General features: G+C 40.9%; 1 protein-coding gene across 1 annotated transcript in view; it reads left to right on the top strand.

Annotated features, from left to right (window-relative positions):
* Positions 1-4,614: 4,614 nt before the first annotated feature.
* The window catches only part of cdcp1b (CUB domain containing protein 1b), a 29,504-nt gene continuing 10,750 nt past the window's right edge, over positions 4,615-23,368 (top strand). Inside the window, exons 1-5 of the mRNA XM_035794969.2 lie at positions 4,615-4,634; positions 4,754-4,828; positions 18,423-18,656; positions 20,197-20,553; positions 22,309-22,518. Of these exons, the coding sequence (XP_035650862.1) occupies positions 4,759-4,828; positions 18,423-18,656; positions 20,197-20,553; positions 22,309-22,518 (871 nt within the window). The 5' untranslated portion in view covers positions 4,615-4,634; positions 4,754-4,758. The remainder of the gene's footprint in view (positions 4,635-4,753; positions 4,829-18,422; positions 18,657-20,196; positions 20,554-22,308; positions 22,519-23,368) is intronic.

The raw sequence follows: 23,368 nt of genomic DNA, 5'->3' as shown, positions 1-23,368 counted from the left end.
TACCAGGAAGTCATCTTCACAAAATATTATTTTTGACATGTAGTAAAATGGCCTGCCTTTTAGCGTTTGACCTAAACACGAAAGAGAGTTCAAATGAGGGATAGTGAGAGAGTGTGGGGTGGGATAAAAACTATTCCAGTCGGAATAGTCACAACTATAACCAAAACACAGCTGAATTAAAACAGGGAAGGCTGCTAATGAAATTACATTTGTTTTTTTTGTGTGCATGTTTGTGTGTAGAATAGATGCATGACATGTACTGCAAGCACTGCAGGTGAAACAGGTGTCATGGTATAGCTTTCCCATTGCCTGGCAAGCCCGGCCAATACCGTATACTACTTCACTGCATCTTACACAGCTCCCTGAAATTGTCAGACCACACACACACACAATACACACAAACTACACACTGTAACTACGTTTCTTTCAGTATCCCTCGATCATCCAGCATGAGCTGCACGGTCAACTGAAATACTCTGACATCTGATCCTTTCCCCAATCACAAATGCAAGCAGCCTAGCACACAATCACTCACTGCAGAGCTATTTAGATCTGTTGAATACCAGAGTACAGTACCCCAACACAAAACAGGTATGCTGCTATCTTACATTTACATTTACATTTTTTTTACTATCTTGCTACAGTATAGAAGAGAACCTAACGTTCGACCAAAGCTGTGGTCTTGATATCTGCCTTACCAAAGTAGATGTCAGTACTGGTCTGGGAGTCCATCTCCACATCCAGAAGCCTCTCTATGTGAGCTTCTAATTTTAGGATATAAATGATGCTGTGTTCATAACCTAGTGGGAAGTGGAAATGAACCATGCACAACTGGGGAAAATCCACTTGAACGGCTCTCTAACTGGTGTTCCCACGTGTTGATTTAACCATTATTTAACTGTGCAAGTCAGTTTAAAAGTCACTGTCCAGTAAAAATCTCACTTTTAAAAGTTCATATTTTGTTAACTCATACCCAAAAAGTAATTAAAGGTAATATTTAATAGAAATCTGGAAACACTGGGCAGTCACTTTAATCAGTGACCATTAGTTCTGTGTTGCTGCCCTCATGTGGTCTTCCTAGGGTTCCTATCTTGTGCCCCGGGCTCCATCTCAGGAATGCTAGCCATATGGCATTAGGCATGTGGAGGCAGGAGGATGTCTCAATACTGCAGTGAGAGAAAAGCCCAAAAGTTGACATCTGCATGGGTCCACACAAAAAAAACTGATACATGATGACACTGTGGCAGATACGGTTGTTTATGAGGTCTTTCATAAACAAATAACACAGGTTAGCCTATATTGAAATATGTCATAAGCATTCTGTCAAATAAAAAACTATAGCCTAAACTACACCTTCTTAATTGTCTTTGGACAACACCAATCTCCCTTTCCTAGTGTACTAAAATATTGATGTTATAGAAAATAAATGCCCTCTGCATTATAATCAACACAACACACAATGCTGCACACTTATAAAACGTAGTCTTCTAACAATTAATTAAATATTGTTATTCATTGTAGGGCATCAATAAAGCAAAAACAGAGAGGGAGGGTGTCAAGGCTTCAACGGCAACCTGGACTCAGGGGTAGATGTAACATAGATGCGGTAAAGGAGTCAATGGAACATCTGCAAGGAGTCAATGTAACACAGACGTTCCATTATATAGCGTATATATATATCCATGGGGGCGGCAGGGTAGCCTAGTGGTTAGAGCGTTGGACTAGTAACCGGAAGGTTGCAAGTTCAAATCCCCGAGCTGTCGTTCTGCCCCTGTAACAGGCAGTTAACCCACTGTTCCTAGGCCGTCATTGAAAATAAGAATTTGTTCTTTAACTGACTTGCCTAGTAAAATAAAATAATAAAAAAAAAACAGATTAGCACTCCTCCGACAAATCTGATCAAACAAAGTTAATATTTGTCAAATCTGTCATGATTTGTGTATTTTAACTGGCCCACAATGTGGTTACTGATTTGGATATATTTGGCTTTTCACTGAATAAGTTGTCCCTTTTCAGGTTTAGAAGAAGTTCTTTCTAACTACTAACTCCCGTTCGTATAAACTGGTTAGCATGGCTAGCATACAGAAATCGGTGGTGGTAGTCAAATTAATTTCTAACTGTAATGCAGTTGATTGGTAACGATGACATGAATATGTTGGGGTTGACATCAGTGGAGGTTCCTCTGAGGAGGAAGGGAAGGACCATCTTTCTCAGTGAATTTCATACAAAATAAAAATAGTAAAACATGAAAAAAGTTATCCTTTTTCAATAAAACTATACTGAATATAATCATGTCATCAAATAATTGATTAAAACACTATTTTGCAAAGAAGGTCTTCAGTAGCCTCAACAGCACTCTGTAGGGTGGCACCATGGTGTAGCTGGAGAACAGCTAGCTTCTGTCCTCCTCTGGGTACATTGACTTCAATACAAAACCTAGGAGGCTCATGGTTCTAACCCCCTTCCATAGACTTACACAGTAATTATGACACCTTCTGAAGGACGTTCTTCAATGTATCAGACCTCTTGCAGCATGAACTGACATGTTGTTCACCAAATCAAAGGATCAGAGAATGAATCTAGTACTGAAAGCATAAGCTACAGCTAACTAGCACTGCAGTGTATAACATGTAGTGAGTAGTTCAAAAATGAAGGAGAAGCAAGAAAGAAATAGAGATGATATTTCGTTAAAGAAAAATCACTTTAACTTACGTGGCTTGCAAATGCAGCTAGCTAGTTTAGCCTTCTGAAACACCCTGCTCAAACAGACAAATGCTATGTTAGCTAGCTGGCTATGACATTCCAACACAACACTGGAACTCTTCCAAGCCAAGGTAAGCTTTTGATTTGACTAATTTATTGCCACCGGGGCATACCGGTGTATTTGCTTACTGTACACTGTAACGTTACTGCATGATTTTAGCGGGTTTACTAACGAATTAGTTCTATTAGCTATGCTGACTATGACGTTACTTTAGCTAATGTGGTGACAACGATGTAGGGTGTGTGTAGTGGTTTAGCTTGGAAAGGTTTTTTCGCCTGGTCACATTCAGCTGAAGTGTTGTGCATTGAAGTCGACAGGCGAAGGGAAGATGTGAGAGGAGAGGAGATGCGAGAAGGAATACATAGTGGCTGCTCTGAAAGAGAACTGTGTTTATGTGTGATCGGGGTGGATTCTGTTGAAAAACAGTTCTTAAACGAAGCAAACAGAACAAAACGAGGATAAACATACCTGATTTTGTCCAATAGAAACTCTCATTGGACAAATGATGGACAACTGTTGGACAATTTATTACACCCTGTATCAGCTAAATGCAGGCAGGAGTGTGCAAGGCGGTATTGAATGTGACTGTCTGTCACCTCAAATTTGTCTCTCGACCTGTGTGCACATATGTTGTAAACTTTCATTCATAGGCTAAGTTGTAGCAACCTCATGATGGGTATAAGGAAAAAGTAAGTATCATGTAGTAGCCTAAACCTATCATTGTTATATTGAACTGGGTGAATGGAATATGCATAAGAGACATCCAATATGCTTCAATAGAAATAAGGCCATGCTGATGAATTTTGTTTTTGTCCTCCCTCATCTTAAAAGGCACTAACTGGCAGTGGTTGACATCCACACAAGCATTATACTCCGATTTCTACCTCAACATAGTGTGAAATACACATATAAACAATAGCCTAAATGTGGGCTAATCTTGCTGGGAGAGCCTCGGGATCTGTCCCTCAAGCCCTTCCCTCCATGTATTTCCATGGCAGTTCCATTGTTTTGGTCCAGTTCCATTGACCTCTTTATCACATCTATAGTAGACAAAAGTCCGGGAACACAAAAATTTGTATGATATGTATTCATTTGTGGATGTCCGTCATCCATTTCGTATATGTTACGAATTACAATTCGTATGATATGTTAACAATTACAATTCATATGATACATTACAAACTGCAATTTGTACAATGTTACGGATTTGCAGTACGTATGATACGTTACAAATTCCAATTTGTTGTGGCTAATGTTAGCTAATGTTAGCTAGGTGGCTAATGCTAAAGTTAGCTAGGTGGAAATCCCCTCGCCCCAACCTGGGCACGAACCAGAAACGCTCTGCACACGTCAACAGTCACCCTTGAAGCATCGTTACCCATCGCTCCACAAAAGCCACAGATGAAGGGGAATCACTACTTCAAGGTCTAAGAGCGAGTGACGTCACCGATTGAAACGGTACCAGCGCGCACCACCGCTAACTAGCTAGCCATTTCGCATCGGCTACACTAACATGCTAAATAGTTGCAAAGTGGCTAAAATGTAGTAAGTAACAAGTTAGTTGCAAAGTTGCTAATTAGCTAAAATGCTCATGTTGTCCGTGTTGAGTTTCAAACTAGCAACTTTTGGGTTACACATGACCAACCACCTTCCTTAAATGATGGGCTTTATTAACTTTCTGTCTTATGTAACCATAGCAAACATAACATACTAATTTGAGTGGCCCGGATTTTCGTTTACTATGTTACGTTTTGTCCAAGAGACCAGCCTGTCAACGGCTAAATTCTTCCGTCAAGTTTCGACAGACCAATTTACGTTAGCCTACACGTCGCCCTGAGTGAAACAGGTAATGTAAATCAGGAAGCTACTGGTTGGTCACCGCCATTAAAAATATTTTAACCTGGGATTTAAAAAAAGGCAAATATCGTGGTTTTGGTAACAACATTTATCCAGAAATATTTAAGGCACATCTTTTTGTCGTTTTATCAGGGGACATGCGGCTCACTACAATTTGCGCTGGAGTGCTCCTGGGAATTGTGATTTTGTTACGCCTCAACCTGTCAGGTGAGAGAACATTCAAAACAACCTTTCAAACAAAGCAAGCAGACGTTAACAATAAGTTATAAATCATGTACTGAGTGTGGCCTTTACATATTCTCAATGTTGCAGAATATGATGTTGTCGATAAACGTAAGAATTGTATTCTACTTCAGTGTTACAAGTTTATAGTTTTGTATATTTGCGAGCATAAAAAAAAAAATAAAAAAAACATTAAATTGTTTCACAATCATGTAACGTTAATCCTTAACAGCGTTCTGCATATTCTTGATCCACTGCAATTGGAAATAGTTTCCAAATGGGTATGACATTTTGCCCACATGACATTTTAACGTTAGACAGGTAGGACAGACTGAAAAGCTGAAAACGACGTCTTTATACGGAAGTTAATTTCAATAGAACACACAAGGTTGAATTTAAACTGCATTTAGGCACAATTTGTACTAAAATAGTCAGACACCTTTCTCCAATTTGTGTCAGATATATCATGTTGATTGAGTTGACACTGTGAAATGAGCGGCCTAACACATAACACGCAAGCAACATACCTTGCTACAGTTTCCACACCAGATAATGTGATGTGAATAACCAAAGGTTTGTGCTGTCCATTAATGGACGTTACATGTTCGCCTATACAAAACGGCATTATAGATTTTTCAACTAGCCTGGGATTGGCGATACTCTCTTTGTTCTCAATTCTGGAAATCTTATAAATTAGTGATGGGGGGATTGATACAGTTACATATCGGTATATTATTTTGGAACGTTATATAGTTTTGTTTTATTTTAACTATCGCAAAATAATTGTTGTGATAGTTGATTGTACCTGCACCAAAACACCAGTATTTTTCATTCATAGCTTCTTCTATATCTACTTTTTAAAATAGGGAGCCAATTTGTTTTCAGCACAATTTTCTTCCCATAACTGATCAAAACTCGTCCTCTCATGGCTCTCTTGTCCCTCTGCAGCAGACATATGGTGAGCAATATGTTTGAAACATGAAATCCCAATAAAATCACAGTATCGAATCACAGTACATATAGAATCGTTTATACATATTGTATCGGCACCTAAATATCATGATAATATCGAATCGTGAAGTCGATGGCATTTCCCAGATGTGTAAAATATGTGTGTATTTATTGTATTGCTTTATTTCACCTTTATTTAACCAGGTAGGCCAGTTGAGAACAAGTTCTCATTTACAACGGCGACCTGGCCAAGATAAAGCAAAGCAGTGCGACAAAAACAACAACAGAGTTACACATAAACAAACATATAGTCAATAACACAATAGAAAAATCTATGTACAGTGTGTGCAAATGTAGAAGATTAGAGAGGTAAGGCAATAAATAGGCCATAGAGGCAAAATAATTACAATTTAGCAGTAACACTGGAGTGATAGATGTGTAAATGATGATGTGCAAGTAGAGATACTGGGGTGCAAAAGAGCAAGAAGATAAATAACAATATGGGGATGAGGTAGTTGGGTGTGTACAGGTACAGTGATCGGTAAGCTTCTCTGACAGCTGATGCTTAAAGCTAGTGAGGGAGATATGAGTCTCCAGCTTCAGTGATTTTTGCAATTCGTTCCAGTCATTGGCAGCAGAGAACTGGAAGGAAAGGCGGCCAAAGAAAGTCTTGGCTTTGGGGATGACCAGTGATATATACCTGCTGGAGCGTGTGCTACGGGTGGGTGTTGCTATGGTGACTAGGGAGCTGAAAAGGCGGGGCTTTACCTAGCAAAGACTTATAGATGACCTGGAGCCAATGGAGTTTGGCGACAAATATGTAACGAGGGCCAGCCAACGAGAGCATACTGGTTGCAGTGGTTGGTAGTACATGGGGATTTGGTGACAAAACAGATGTCACTGTGATAGACTGCATCCAATTTGCTGAGTAGAGTGTTGGAGGCTATTTTGTAAATGGCATCGCCGAAGTCAAGGATCGGTAGAATGGTCAGTTTTACGAGTGTATGTTTGACAGCATGTCAAGGAGGCTTTGTTGTGGAAAAGGAAGCCGATTGGAGATGGTTAATGTGAGTCTGGAAGGAGAGTTTACAGTCTAACCAGACACCTAGGTATTTGTAGTTGTCCACATATTCTAAGTCAGAGCCATCCATATAAACAAAAGGATGTAGAATAATTTGATATTGAGGGGACCTAAAGATAAAGGGTAAAAGATATAGCAGACAGGCCAGGGTTATACTGAGCTGAGGTTAGGTTGTCGCTACAGTTTTTACGCCAGATAATGTGATATAATCAAAGCTTGTTGGTGTCTGTTAGTGGACGTTACAGGTTTGCCCATACAGACTGCCACCATAGATTCTTCAACTAAGTCGGTATTGGCGATACTCTCTTCGTTCTTGATTCTGGAAACACCAGAGAAAATCCATGTTTTGCACCACTTGAGGAGTCCTCGCCATCTTAGCTGCTGCACATCTAGCATTTCCTAGAATCTTTACCTGAACTAGTCATTTATATGTTTATTTTACCTTTATTTAACCAGGCAAGTCAGTTAAGAGGCGGCAGGGTAGCCTAGTGGTTAGAGCATTGGACTAGTAACCGAAAGGTTGCAAGTTCAAATCCCCGAGCTGACAAGGTACAAAATCTGTTGTTCTGCCCCTGAACAGGCAGTTAACCCATTGTTCCTAGGACATCATTGAAAATAAGAATTTGTTCTTAACTGACTTGCCTAGTAAAATAAAGGTACAATTTTTAAAAAGAACAAATTCTTATTTTCAATGACGGCCTAGGAACAGTGGGTTAACTGCCTGTTCGGGGGCAGAACGACAGATTAAGTAGAAGTAGATAACAAAGATCTACACACATGTAAGACGCATATCTCACTTGATACAGAACATGGATTTACTGTTTACTACTATTTACTATCTTGTTCCTGACACACCTCTTATTTACATTCATGTTCTCACAGTCTGAGGTCATTGTGAGCTGAGCCTCCACAGGACATATGGGTGATTCCTCACGAAACTACGAGAAAAAAAGCTGTCATCAAGGCAAAGAGTCGCTACTTTGAAGAATCTCAAATAGAAAATATATATTTGTTAACTTTTCGAGTTTCTACTTGATTTCATATGCGTTATTTAATAGTTTTGATGTCTTCCGTATTATTCTACAATGTAGAAAATAGTCTAAATAAAGAAAAACCCTGGAATGAGTAGGTGTGTCAACTTCTGGTACTGTATACAGTGCATTTGGAAAGTATACTTTCAGAAAAAAGTATGTGGACACTGCTTGTCGAACGTCTTATTCCAAAATCATGGGCATTAATATGGAGTTGGTCCCCCTTTTGCTGCTATAACAGCCTCCACTCTTCTGGGAAGGCTTTCCACTAGATGTTGGAACATTGCTGTGGGAACTTGCCGCGAGGACAATATGTAAAGCTTATTAGAGATCAGTGATTCTATCAAGAGCAGTGTGCGTGCGGGTTCCTTTTTTCTCATCTCATCTGACTGTTCCTGATAAAAACATTTTTTATTTACTCCTACATTTTAAGTCTTGCCCCGCTCCGTCCTTGACTTTTCCTAAATAAGTTTATATAACACACTGCCGTTGTTAGAATCTTAATGTCACAAACAGAACTGGAGTTTTAACCAGTTTTAGGAGGGCGTGTCATTTTTTAAAAGGGGTTTTCCCCCGTTGCCCCTCGTTCTCCCAAAAGTAGGGCCTGCTCCGCTCCTTCTTCAGACAGTTGAGAGTGCAGTGCCCATCTGATAGTGACCCTGATAATTGCCTCTCAACTATACCGAAACTACACAAAAATATAAATGCAACGTAAAGTGTTGGTCCCATGTTTTATGAGCTGAAATATAAGATCCCAGAAATGTCCATATCCACAAAAAGTGTATTACTCTAAAATTTTGTCCACAAATTTGTTTAAATCCGTGTTAGTGAGCATTTCTCCTTTGCAAAGTTAATCTATCCACCTGGCAGGTGTGGCATATCAAGAAGCTGGTTAAACAACATGATCATTATACAGGACAATAAAAGGTTACTCTAAAATGTGCTGTTTTGTCACAGAACACAATGCCACAGATGTCTCAAGTTTAGAGGGAGCGTGCAATTGGAATGCTGACTGCATTCCACACACACACACTGACCAAAAAGTTATTTTCTTGGCATTTACATATGTCCCCATTACCAGTAAAACATCATCAAAAACAATTTCTTTCACTTACTTGCTATGCTGTTTCGTTGTTCAGTCGTTTCATTCTCAACCAGAATTTCATCATATATGTCAAGCTGTAAAGTTTCAGCTCTGTCTGTCCGTGGCCTCTTCTGTTGTTGGACCTCTTCCTCGGTGCGCACTGTCACTCTGTCCGTTTCCATCTTGTCCATCTGTGTCTGTAACATTTCACGTAAACCCTGTTTGTCTGCCACGAAGCACGGTGGCGACCACAGTAAAGAGGCTCAGAGAGAATGCCACGAATCGCTTGTTCACAATCTCTAGTAGAGTACTTTTGCTAGTAGAGTTTTAATGCCATGACAGAGGGTATCACGTCTGCTGCAGACACAGTTGATGAGCTTATTTCTCCAGTCAGTTGTTTGAATGCTAGTGTGTTTATGTTTCCAAGTTTCAAACATGTTCTCAACTGCCATTGAAATGTCCGCAGCGGTATGAGGACCAGCACATTCTGAGGAAAGCCGCACAATACGGCTTTCCTCAGTACGAAATCCTCATCCACCCACTGTGCTGTCAGACTTCACATGCGCAAGGGGCTGACATCGCTGGTCCAAATGTCAGCCGTGAAGCTAATAGCAGTGACGCCCATAGCAAGTATCTCATGGATGTGCGTTTCAACAATGCTGTGTAACTCCGATAGGGCAACATCTGATAAATCACCTGCTTGGTAATGTGTACCGGGGCTCGAGGTGCTGAACCAGTCGGGGAAAGCCAACATCATCAACGACAGAGAACGATTGATTGTCAAGGGCATTGAATTCCATTATCTTGGCGTTTAATGGATTTCTGTTAGAGGAATTCTAAATTCCTTTATGTTTTGTAGCCAAAACCAAATTCACACTCTATCTATTTCATAATAAGTTGTAAGTTTACAATTTTTGCATGAAATAGATCGAGACCAGTCTTAAAAGTCAGGTAACAGCGTTTAATTCAAGAGAGTACTGACCCAAAATACAAATAACATTACATTTTAAAGAGAGAACATAAAATGACGTCATCAGTTTCTCACACTCTCTCCGATCCACACAATAGCGCAGTGTCTTCAGGTCTGAAGATTGTTTTCTACTCCCCTCGTAAAACAAACATTCCAATCTGTCTAAAATATATACTCTTCTCCACTAATGGATCATCAAACAAACATTTTTATCTTTCTAAAGAGATATGCCATCCCTCTCCCTTAAACCCGCAAGATACAGACAATTAATTCGTTTTACTTACATTTTCAGTCCTAGTTTAACCAAGAACCCATACATTTCATACCATAACATAATAGTATTAAAATAAATGGTTCTAATTTAAATGTATACATAATTAATCATTTCAACTATAATTTCCTCCAACAATTTCACCTTTGAGTTGTCTCGCTGAAATGTTCTTACTCTTTCAAATGACTGCTCGACTTGAACCTTGTGTAGTTGTTGGAAGCGCTTAGTTTTTTCTGCCTTTGTTCTAAGTAGGGGCTGAACGTCTGGGGGTGATGCACTTTCAAATGAGTAATTAGGTTTGTGGTATTGAAAGATTTCACTTTCTCCCCTTGGGAAATATTGCAGCACAAATGTTGCATTTGGCCTTTTTGTTATCTTCCTTGAAACATCAAAATAGATCCACACAGCAGACATTGGGCTAGGTTAGGGATTCTGTGTTTTTCGTGGCGTCATTACGTCATCTACCTATGTTATATGCAGGGTCTTTGTCCTGTTGGAAGGTGATCCTTCGCCACAGTCTGAGGTCCTGAGCACTCTGGAGCAGGTTTTCATCAAGGATTTCTCTGTACTTTGCTCCATTCATCTTTCTATCGATGCTGACAAGTAAAATAAAAATAAATTGCAAATTAATTACTTACAAATCATACAAAGTGATTTTCTGGATTTTTATTTTAGATTCCGTCTCTCACAGTTGAAGTGTACCTATGATAAAAATGACAGACCTCTACATGCTTTGTAAGTAGGAAACACTGACGATTTTGCAGGTTATCAAATACTTGTTCTCCCCACTGTACATATGAGATGAGTAATGTAGGGTATGTAAACATTATATAAAGTAGCATTGTTTAAAGTGGCTAGTGATATATTTTATATCGATTTCCATCAGTTCCCATTATTAATGTGGCTGGAGTTGAGTCAGTATATTGAGTGGCTGCTGCCAACGTTAGTGGCAGTCTGATGGCCTTGAGATAGAAGCTGTTTTTCAGTCTCTCGGTCCCTGCTTTGATGCACCTGTACTGACCTCGCCTTCTAGATGATAGCGGGGCGAATAGGCAGTGGCTCGGGTGGTTGTTGTCCTTGATGATCTTTATGGCCTTCCTGTGACATCGGGTGGTGTATGTGTCCTGGAGGGCAGGTAGTTTTCCCCCGGTGATGCGTTGTGCAGACCTCACTACCCTCTGGAGAGCCTTACGGTTGTGGGCGGAGCAGTTGCCGTACCAGGCGGTGATACAGCCCGACAGGATGCTCTCGATTGTGCATCTGTAGAAGTTTGTGAGTGCTTTTGGTGACAAGCTGAATTTCTTCAGCCTCCTGAGGTTGAAGAGGCGCTGCTGCGCCTTCAACGCTGTCTGTGTGGTTGGACCAATTAATTTAGTCCGTGATGTATACGCCGAGGAACATAACTTTCTACCCTCTCCACTACTGTCCCATCGATGTGGATAGGGGGGTGTTCCCTCTGCTGTTTCCTGAAGTCCACAATCATCTCCTTTGTTTTGTTTACGTTGAGTGTGAGGTTATTTTCCTGACACCACACTCCGAGGGCCCTCACCTCCTCCCTGTAGGCCGTCTCGTCGTTGTTGGTAATCAAGTCTACCACTGTAGTGTCATCTGCAAACTTGATGATGGAGTTGGAGGCGTGCATGGCCACGCATTCGTGGGTGAACAGAGAGTACAGGAGAGGGCTCAAAACGCACTCTTTTGGGGCCCCAGTGTTGAGGATCAGCGTTTAAATGGATCAACGTTTGAATGTTTTACTCATGTCGGCTGCAGTGAAGGAGAGTCCGCAGGTTTTGGTTGCGGGCCGTGTCAGTGGCACTGTATTGTCGGGCAAAAAAGTTATTTAGTCTGTCTGGGAGAAAGACATCCTGGTCCGCGACGGGGCTGGTTTTCTTTTTGTAATCCATGATTGACTGTAGACCCAGCCACATACCTCTTGTGTCTGAGCCGTTGAATTGCGACTCTACTTTGTCTCTATACTGATGCTTAGCTTATTTGATTGCCTTGCGGAGGGAATAGCTACACTGTTTGTATTCGGTCAAGTGTCCGGTCACCTTGCACTGGTTAAAAGCAGTGGTTTGTGCTTTCAGTTTCACGCGAATGCTGCCATCAATCCACGGTTTCTGGTCTGGGAATGTTTTAATCATTGCTATGGGAACGACCTCATTAATGCACTTTCTAATGAACTCGCTCACCGAATCAGCGTATGTTGTTGTTGGAAGAAATGCAGAACATATCCCAATCCACGTGATCGAAGCAGTCTTGAAGTGTGAAATCAGATTGGTCGGACCAGCATTGAGCTTCTTGTTTTAGTTTCTGTCTGTAGGCAGGGAGCAACAAATTGGAGTCGTGGTCAGCTTTTCCGAAAGGAGAGCATGGCAGGGCCTTATATGCGTCGCGGAAGTTAGAAGTGTGTAACGCTCATTCCTTCGGCGATAAACACGAATCCGACCGAGACAACACCGCAACACTCATTAGTGAAGAGCACTTTTTGACAGTCCTGTCTGGTCCAGCGACGGTGGGTTTGTGCCCAAAGGCAATGTTGTTACCGGTGATGTCTGGTGAGGACCTGCCTTACGGGATGGCAACAACAACAGCCCAAGTTACACCAGGAACACACAATCCCTCCATCAGTGCTCAGGCGGTCTGCAATAGGCTGAGAGAGGCTGGACTGAGGACTTGTCGGCATCAGGCCTACAAGCCCTCAGTCCAGCCTCTCTCAGCCTATTGCGGACAGTCTGAGCACTGATGGAGGGATTGTGTGTTCCTGGTGTAACTTGGGCAGTTTCTTCCTAGGTTTTGGCCTTTCTAGGGAGTTTTTCCTAGCCACCGTGCTTTTACACCTGCATTGTTTGGGGTTTTAGGCTGGGTTTCTGTACAGCACTTTGAGATATCAGCTGATGTACGAAGGGCTATATAAATAAATTTGATTTGATTTGAGTTGTTGTTGCCATCTCCCGTACATGTCCTGCAGGTGTGATGTTTGGCTATACCAATCCTGTGCAGGTGTTGTTACACGTTGTCTGCCACTGTGAGGATGATCAGCTGTCCGCCCTGTCTCTCTGTAGCGCTGTCTTAGGCGTCTCACAGTACGGACATTGCAATTTATTGCCGTGGCCACATATGCAGTCCTCATGCCTCCTTGCAGGTTGCCTAAGGCACGTTCACGCTGGGACCCTGGGCATCTTTCTTTTGGTGTTTTTCAGAGTCAGTAGAAAGGCCTCTTTATAGTGTCCTAAGTTTTCATAACTGTGACCTTAATTGCCTACCGTCTGTAAACGATTAGTGTCTTAACGACCGTTCCACAGGTGCATGTTCATTAATTGTTTATGGATCATTGAACAAGCATGGGAAACAGTGTTTAAATTCTGTGAAGTTATTTGGATTATTTATGAATTATCTTTGAAAAACAGGGTCCTGAAAAAGGGACGTTTATTTTTTTGCTGAGTGTATGTGTGTATGTATGTATGTACAGTTGTAGTCGGAAGTTTACATACACCTTAGACAAATACATTTAAACAACATTTTTCACAATTCCTGACATTTAATCCAAATAACAATTCCCTGCCTTAGGTCAGTTAGGATCCCCACTTTATTTTAAGAATGTGAAATGTCAGAATAATAGTAGAGAGAATGACTGACTTATTTCTTTCTTTACATTCTCAGTGCGTCAGAAGTTTACATACACTCAATTAGTATTTGGTAGCATTGCCTTTAAATTGTTTAACTTGGGCCAAACATTTTGGGTAGCCTTTTCCAAGCTTCCCACAATAAGTTCGGTGAATGTTGACCCATTCCTCCTGACAGAGCTGGTGTAACTGAGTCAGGTTTGTAGACCTCCCTGCTCGCACATGCTTTTTCAGTTCTGCCCACAAATTGTCTATAGAATTGAGGTTAAGGCTTTCGTGATGGCCACTTCAATACTTTTATTTATTAAGCCATTTTGCCACAACTTTGGAAGTATGCTTGGTGCCTCTTTGCTTGACATTATGGGAAAATCCAATTAAATCAGCCATGACCTCAGAAAAAAATGGTAGACCTCCACAAGCTGGGTTCATACTTGGGAGCAATTTCCAAAGGCCTGACGGTACCACGTTCATCTGTACAAACAATAGTACGCAAGTATAAACACCATGGGACCACGCAACCGCCATACCCCTCAGGAAGGAGATGCATTCTGTCTCCTAGAGATGAACGTACTTTGGTGTGAAAAGTGAAAATCAATCCCAGAACAACCGCAAAGGACCTTGTGAAGATGCTGGAGGAAACTGGTACAAAAGTGTCTATATCCACAGTAAAACGAGTCCTATATTGACAACCTGAAAGGCTGCTCAGCAAGGTAGAACCCACTGCTCCAAAACCACCATAAAAAAGCCAGACTACGGTTTGCAACTGCACATGGGGACAAAGATCATACTTTTTAGAGAAATGTCCTCTGGTCTGATGAAACAAAAATAGAACTGTTTGACCATAATGACCATCGTTATGTTTGGAGGAAAAAGGAGGATGCTTGCAAGCTGAAGAACGCCATCCCAACAGTGAAGCACGGAGGTGGCAGCATCATGTTGTGCGGGTGCCTTGCAGCTTCCGACTTCAACTGTACGTTTGTGTTAGCTGCATGTGTGACACAACTCCACCAGTCCTATTTATGATATCATTTACAGAGATTATACATTTTTTTATCATTTTATCAACATTTTTTATCAATTTAGTATATTTGAGTTTAACCACAATTTTTTGTGTTATTTGTTCTGTCTTTTCAGGTAGATTAAATTGAAATTGCCTACCAACTTTCTAAGGCGTGTTTAAAAAATAATGATATTTTTGAGATTATTGTGAGCCATTGTAATCTGTATAAAGGGGAAAAGACCATTCTTGAACATTGGTTGAGACATTCTTACTATTTTACGAGAGAACCATTTCTGATTTAAGTATAACTTTTGTATGACTGATGCCTTTTGTGAGAGGTCTAATTCTTTTAATATTTAATCATTTCTGCCCTCTGAGTTCATATTCATTATATAAATAGGCCCATTTAATTTTGTCTGGCTTGCCATTCCAAACAAAATGTATTCTTTTTTTTGTTCATATAATTTAAAAAGTAGGTCACTAGGTGTAGGCAAAACCATAAGCAAATAGGTCAACTGTGATATGACTAAAGAGTTAACCAGGGTGGTTTTTACACAAATAGACAGACGGGTATTTTCCTTCCCATGGTAGCAAGATCGTATCTATTTTTGTTAACTTTATAATAACATGTATTGGAGTGAGAATTTCTTTATTTTGGGATATGTATACCGAGTATGTCCACATCCCCATCAAACCATTTTATTGGTCACCTACACTGTAATGTAAAAGTTGCATTTTTTTTGTGATCCAATACATAATATAATACACTATCAAAATTTGGTTTTAATCCAGAGAGGTTAGAAAATGTATGTAGATCCTCTGAGACTGAAGGGATTCTTTGTGGTTTTAAAATAACATAAATCATCAGCCTACAATGACACCTATGTTTTTAAGCCATGGATCCCGTAATATTATTGTTGGGTCTAATTTTAACAGCTAACATTTCCTTGGCAATGATAGATAGATATGCCAATAGTGGACAACCTTGTTTTACTCCTCTTGACAGTTATCTGTACATATACCACTTGGATCCTGTTTCAGGAGTAATGAAATCAGACCTTCTTCTTGCGTGTTTGATAATCTGCCATTTTATATAGGAGTGATTAAAACATGCTAATAATGGTCTTCTGAGTATATCAAAAAAGTTTGATATACTTTCATTGGTATGAAATCCAGCCCTCTGTTTACTTGTATCATTGGACAGCCTGCAAATCACCAGCAGGGGGTGACCATTTTGAATCAATTTTCACATTCACTCTGTTGGTGGCCTCGGCTTCCAGTCCTGTGTTCAGTATGAAAAAATGTAGTGTAACGTTCAATTAAACCAAAATGGTGCTGTAGTGAACGACCTGGGTGGGTTTGGGTTGTGGGTTCAAAATGCATCGCTGCCCTTTAAATATACCACTCATTTTTGTCAAGCAACACCCTGGCACACCCACAGAACTGAGCAAACATATCTCAAAGACGGTTTTTAAGGGACGTACGTTTTGGGGTAACGTGATGTTCAGTACAAACCATTCCACAATGTAGCAAGTGAACTGAATCCCATGTCTTGCTCACCGTGTTCTCTAGAGCCTGGCGAAGGTACAGTGAGGAGGGGAAAAGTATTTGATCCCCTGCTGACTTTGTACGTTTGCCCACTGACAAAGAAATGATCAGTCTAATTTTAATGGTAGGTTTATTTGAACAGTGAGAGACATAATAATAACAACAACAAAAATCCAGAAAAACGCATGTCAAAAATGTTATAAGTTGATTTGCATTTTAATGAGGGAAATAAGTATTTGACCCCCTCTCAATCAGAAAGATTTATGGTGTCTCCCAGGTGTCTTTTATACAGGTAACGAGCTGAGATTAGGAGCACACTCTTAAAGGGAGTGCTCCTAATCTCAGTTTATTACCTGTATAAAAGACACGTGTCCACAGAAGCAACAACTACAAGAAACATCTGACCTCTGTGATTGCAAGGGTTTTGCCACCAAGTACTAAGTCATGTTTTGCAGAGGGGTCAAATACCTATTTCCCTCATTTAAAATGCAAATCAATTTCTAACATTTTTGACATGCATTTTTCTGGATTTGTTTGTTTGTTATTCTGTCTCTCACTGTTCAAATAAACCTACCATTAAAATTACAATTATAGACGGATAATTTCTTTGTCAGTGGGCAAACGTACAAAATCAGCAGCTCCACGGGGTGGGGGCAATAAGCAAACCAGAGCGGCCCTACCCTTATCAGGAAAAAATGAGGGAGCCGGATGTCTCGCTTTCTCTTCAGTCTCTATACATTCCACCTCCTTTAAGCATATTTCTGACCAGGTCTTCTACAGGCTTTCATACTGAAGTTAAGGTGAAAGCCTGGCAGAGGCTACTCTGGGAATGCTTAAATTGGATTCTAACTCTAAAAGTAGCAGAGATCCTACTTTGGAACTTTGATATGCCGTCAGACAGAAAACCATTTATTAGAAAATACATTTCATTAGGTCTTGGGTTTAGGCTCTGCTCTTCCAGGGCATCTCACTGCCAGGGCAAGCCTCTATCATTTAAGATAATAAAATAACTACAGACAGTGTGCTCAATATGCTATATTAATCACCCTGAAATGAAACGGAAGCACAGCCAAAGAGATGGAGGCTGGGGGTGGTGGTGGGCTAGCAAAATCATGTCAAATATATGTCAACAACCCTTCCCCCAAAGGACCCTTTTTTTTTTTTTTAGATGAAATGTCATAAAAATCCCCCCCAAATTCTAGTTTTGTGAGGAATCACCCTTTGGCAACACTTTTTACCATACTGTTGTTCTGGGCTTGCTTCAAGTCTCTGCAAGTTTAGGTGATGAACATTTCCTGCATAGTATTTTTCTCACAGAGAACAGCCTATGGAAAGTATTGAGTTAACCATACCAAACTTCCATCTTAACACCATAAGATGTACACCATGTAACCATTAGACTTTACTCAAAATATTTAGGTTTTCAAAGAAAGGATGAGTTTCTCAAACAATATGAGAGTACAGTACTTTTTAGTCGAGTACACAGTGGCCGGTGTGCTTGGTACCACGCTGTTTGCAGAAGCATCAACACTAGTCACATTTTTTAATTGTTATTAAAGTAGAATTTTATGTTGATATGCTATTCAAAGACAAAAGAGCTTCCGCCGTGGTAGGTTTAGAAACAGACCAGTCATCTGACACTGGACTTGATACAGGCTACTTTCTGTCCATTTGAATGTCACAGAGAACCTAAATTCATATTTTCCTCTGAGAGAAAATGTAACCGAGTGTTCTGGAAGGATGTGTATTTGTGCAATAACCAGTGCAGCCTCGAGTCCAGACATGCAAATAGGTAGCCTATCTAGCCTACTCCCAATGTTCAGTGAAACTGAAATGCTATGTCACTGTTTTATAATCTTTTTCTCTCATGTATCTGTTATTACCTTCACCTCAAATCTTAGCCTGTTCATTGATTCAAACAACAGTTTTACCCCTCAATACAACGATATAGTAGTAGATTAGCCTTTTCTGTGTGGACTGCAAAATATGATAAACAACCTTTGTTCTGTTCCCTCAGAATGTCTGCACATGAATGTCCACCCTGACAAAGATGCCGCTGTGACTGTGTCGTCCTCACTGTTCCTTCCATTGGAACAGTGTTCCGTGTGCACAGTCCGTGGAGGTGAGAATGACACCCAGACGGCCTGTCACTCATCTCTGGCCCTGGTCCCAGATGAGGACATCACCTTGCTCTTCAACTGCACTGAACTGCCACAGACGGCCTTTGCCATCCAGATCCACAGGAAAATCGGTGAGTCTAGAGAAACGTTGTTGTATTGGGTTTCCCTTTAGGCTGCCACCTTAATTCGATCAAACCAGTCAAAAAGACGTACCCCACAGACAGCTGCTTCAGAATTTGATATGCATGCCGTGGGTGGTAGTTGTGTCAACAAGGATACTGCATAAAAACTAGAGGTCGACCGATTAATCGGAATGGCCGATTAATTAGGGCCGATTTTCAAGTTTTCATAACAATCGTAAATCGGTATTTTTGGGCGCCGGTTGCCTGTTTTTATTTATTGTTATTATTTTTTACACCTTTTATTTAGTCTTAACTAGGCAAGTCAGTTAAGAACACATTCTTATTTTCAATGACGGCCTAGTTAACTGCCTCGTTCAGGGGCAGAAAGAATTTTCACCTTGTCAGCTCGGGGGATCCAAACTTGCAACTTTACAGTTAACTAGTCCAACGCAATTAACGACCTGCCTCTCTCTCGTTGCACTCCACAAGGAGACTGCCTGTTACGCAAATGCAGTAAGCCAAGGTAAGTTGCTAGCTAGCATTAAACTTATCTTATAAAAAAACAATCAATCATAATCACTAGTTAACAACACATGGTTGATGATATTACTAGATATTATCTAGCGTGTCCTGCGTTGCATATAATCTGACTGAGCATACAAGTATCTAAGTATCTGACTGAGCGGTGGTAGGCAGAAGCAGGCATGTAAACATTCATTCAAACAGCACTTTCGTGTTTTTTGCCAGCAGCTCTTCGTTGTGCGTCCAAGCATTGCGCTGTTTATGACTTCAAACCTATCAACTCCCGAGATGAGGCTGGTGTGACCTAAGTGAAATGGCTGGCTAGTTAGCGCGCGCTAATAGCGTTTCAAACTTCACTGCTCTGAGCCTTGGGGTGGTTGTTTCCCTTGCTCTGCATGGGTAACGCTGCTTCGATGGTGGCTGTTGTCGTTGTGTTCCTGGTTCGAGCCCAGGGAGGAGCGAGGAGAGGGACGGAAGCTATACTGTTACACTGGCAATACTAAAGTGCCTATAAAAACATCCAATAGTCCAAGGTTAATGAAATACAAATGGTATAGAGGGAAATAGTCCTATAATAACTACAACCTAAAACTTCTTACCTGGGAATATTGAAGAGTCATGTTAAAAGGAACTACCAGCTTTCATATGTTCTCATGTTCTGAGCAAGGAACTGAAATGTTAGCTTTCTTACATAGCACATATTGCACTTTTACTTTGTTTTTGCATTATTTAAACCAAATTGAACATGTTTCATTATCTACTTGAGGCTAAATGGATTTTTATTGATGTATTATATTAAGTTAAAATAATGTTAATTCAGTATTGTTGTAATTGTCATTATTACAAATACATTTTTTTTAAATCGGACTCCAATAATCGGTATCGGCGTTGAAAAATCATAATCGGTCGACCTCTAATAAAAACAGCTAAGGCCACCTTTCAAATCTAGCACTACGGGTGAACTGTTAAGCAGGTTTTGTTTGTGTTTCTTCTCCTCTTACCTGTTATGTAATTTTATTTTACCCAGATTGCACCAAGGACTCTTGCAGCCCTGCCACAGGTGCAGCTCAGCCTTCCCTCTTCCCAGAGTTCATTAGAACCCTTGTCTGGCACCTAAATGTGCCAGAGATGACCGTTTTGAGTTTGGACTTCCCTAGTGACGGGCTGAAGGAGATGACTGAAGCAGAGATATGTCAAGATGGCTACCAGTACGCTGTAACCAGGACCAGCACTGAAGGAGAGGTCAAAACTCAGACATACTGCAGGAATGGCCCTGTGGCTCACTTAGATATACTGAGCAACGCCACGGTGTCTTTGCAAGTTCAGAACGGCGGGGAGGTGAATTCCTCTATATTCACGGCCACTGCCAAACCAATGAAGAAACGTAAGCTCTTTCAACTCTTCTGTTCATGCCTCACAATAATGTGAACCATAGTTTTATATATATATAGTGTCTATGTGGAGACCCCTTCATATTAGTGGATTCGGCTATTTAAGCCACACCCATTGCTGACAGGTGTATATTCAATCTCCTTAGACAAACATTGGCAGTAGAATGGCCTTACTGAAGAGCTCAGTGACTTTCAACGTGGCACCGTCATATTATGTCTCCTTTCCAACCGGTCCACATACTTTTGGTAATGTAGTTTATGTACACTAAATTATATTTAGTTGAAGACAGAACAATGAATTATACTGAATTAAAATATAAACCCAACATGCAACAATTTCAAAGATGTTACAATTCATATAAGGAAATCAGGCCCTAATCTATGGATTTCACATGACTGGGAATGCAGATATGCACTACAAAGTATGTGGACACCTGCAGTCAGCGTTCCAAGTTCATCCCAAAGGCCTTCGATGTGGTTGAGGTGAGGGCTCTGTGCAGGCCAGTCAAGTTCTTCCACACTGATCTTGACAAACCGTTTCTGTATGGACCTCACTTTGTGCCCTGGGGCATTGTCATTCTGAAACAGGAAAGGCCTTCCCCAAACTGTTGCCACAAAGTTGGAAGCACAGAATCGTCTAGAATGTCATTGTGTGCTGTAGCATTAAGATTTCCCTTCACTGGAACTAAGGGGCCTAGCCCGAACCATGAAAAACTGCCCCAGACCATAATTCCTCCTCCACCAAAGTTTACAGTTGACACTATGCATTGGGGTAGGTAGCGTTCTCCTGGCATCCGCCAAACCCTGATTTGTCTGTCGGACCGCCAGATTGTGAAGCGTGATTCATCACTCTAGAGAAGTTAGTGTAGTGAGTGTTGCAACCGGGGACAGACGATTTTTACGTGCTACGCGCTTCAGCACTCGCCGGTCCCGTTCTTGGAGCTTGTGTGGTCTACTACTTCTCGGCTGAGCTGTTGTTGCTCCTAGACGTTTCCACTTCACCATAACAGCACAGTTGACGGGGGCAGTACTAACAGGTCAGAACTTTGACAAACAGACTTGTTTGAAAGGTGGCATCCTATGACGGTGCCTCGTTGAAAGTCACTGAGTTCTTCAGTACAGCCCATTCTACTGCCATTGTTTGTCTTTGGAGATTGTATGGCTGTGTGCTCGATTTTATACACCCGTCAGCAATGGGTGTGGCTGAAATTGCTGAATCCACCAATTTGAAAGTGTACCTTAAAAAAATGGGCCTCACAATGCGTCTGCGGTTGTGAGGTCGGTTGGACGTACTGCCAAATTCTCAAAAATGACTTTGGAGGCGGCTTATGGTAGAGAAATTAACATTCAATTCTCTGGCAACAGCTCTGGTGGACATTGTTGCAGTCAGCATGCCAATTGCACGCTCCCTCAAAATTTGAGATATCTGTGACATTGTGTTGTGTGACAAAACTGCACATTTTAAGTGGCCTTTTATGGTCCCCAGCACAAGGTGCACTTGTGTAATGATCATACTGTTTAATCAGCTTCTTGGTATGCCGTACCTGTCAGGTGGATGGATTATCTTGGCAAAGAAGAAATGCTCACTAACAGGGTGGTAAACACATTTGAGAGAAATAAGCTTTTTGTGCGTATGGAACATTTCTGGGACCTTTTTATTTAATCTCCTGAAACATGAGACCAGCACTTGTTGCATTTATATTTTTGTTCAGTGTAGTTTGAGTGCTTATGTTTAAAATCTTCCTCAGAGAGCCGAATGATGTCAGTGACGCCAGAGCCAGACACTATCGTCACCATCAGCAGAGACGCCAAAGCCAAAGAGTGCAGTGTGTGTGTTGGGGAGGGGCCTACCTGTAACTCCAAAGAACTCATCCTGAAAGACGCCCACAACATCTCTGTGACGTTCACCTGCCCACAGCCACAATATGTCTTCAGTGTGCAGATCAACAGGGAAATTGGTAAGACGCCTCTGACCCATTTTCCTCGCCTCACCAGGGCACTGACCAAACCTGACCCAATAGGAGTGACCCAATAGGAATCTTAAAAGTGTAAACCCTTGCTCATCGGTTAGCTTCACTAACCATGATTCCATCCACATAGTTATACCCCATAAAAACTAAATCTCTAATGCTGGGATGAAAACTACAGGAGGCTTCGTTACAATTTTATAAATGCTCACAGATAATTTGTTCATTAGACATGTTGGGATCTTTTTGTCTGTAAAATTAATTATGCGCAAATATTTAAAAAAAAATAATCATATCGAATTAAACTTGGAGTTAGGTTATGATATGGTGTGTGGTCCTCCCACTACGACTTGGGAAACCATGCAGGTTATTAGGATACAGATTAAATAAATGATGATGAACTTCACAGCATGATACACGGTGATGAGCTTGATGCTCCTTTCCAATAGATATTGAGGGTCTTCTGGGGGCATAGTGGTCGATGCTTGACTGCTGTTTGACAGATAAAAATATTCTCTCATCCATAATAGTCTAATCATGTAGAGTAGCCTACCCGCACAGCCTACCCGCACAGCCTACCCACATTGTATCTGAGCGGTAGGCTAGAGCACATGTGCCAAGACCAGAGTGGGCACATTTGCTATTTAACAGTTTTTGTGACCAAACCTTTGGCAGAGTTGAAAATGCGATGGAGACACATTGAGCTTTTAGATTTTTATTCAGTACATTAAAATGTAGGTGAAAAAGTACATTTTGTGAGCACTATGTCATCACGCACTGAAACAAGTTAGTTTGGTGGAAACACCACTGGTGGGAAAATGCGCATATTTTCCGATTTTTA

This window comes from Oncorhynchus keta, chromosome 20, assembly GCF_023373465.1.
Source record: "Oncorhynchus keta strain PuntledgeMale-10-30-2019 chromosome 20, Oket_V2, whole genome shotgun sequence".
NCBI lineage: Eukaryota > Metazoa > Chordata > Actinopteri > Salmoniformes > Salmonidae > Oncorhynchus > Oncorhynchus keta.
The sequence above is the reverse complement of the archived record's forward strand: the minus strand, read 5'-3'. Positions and strand labels throughout refer to the sequence as shown.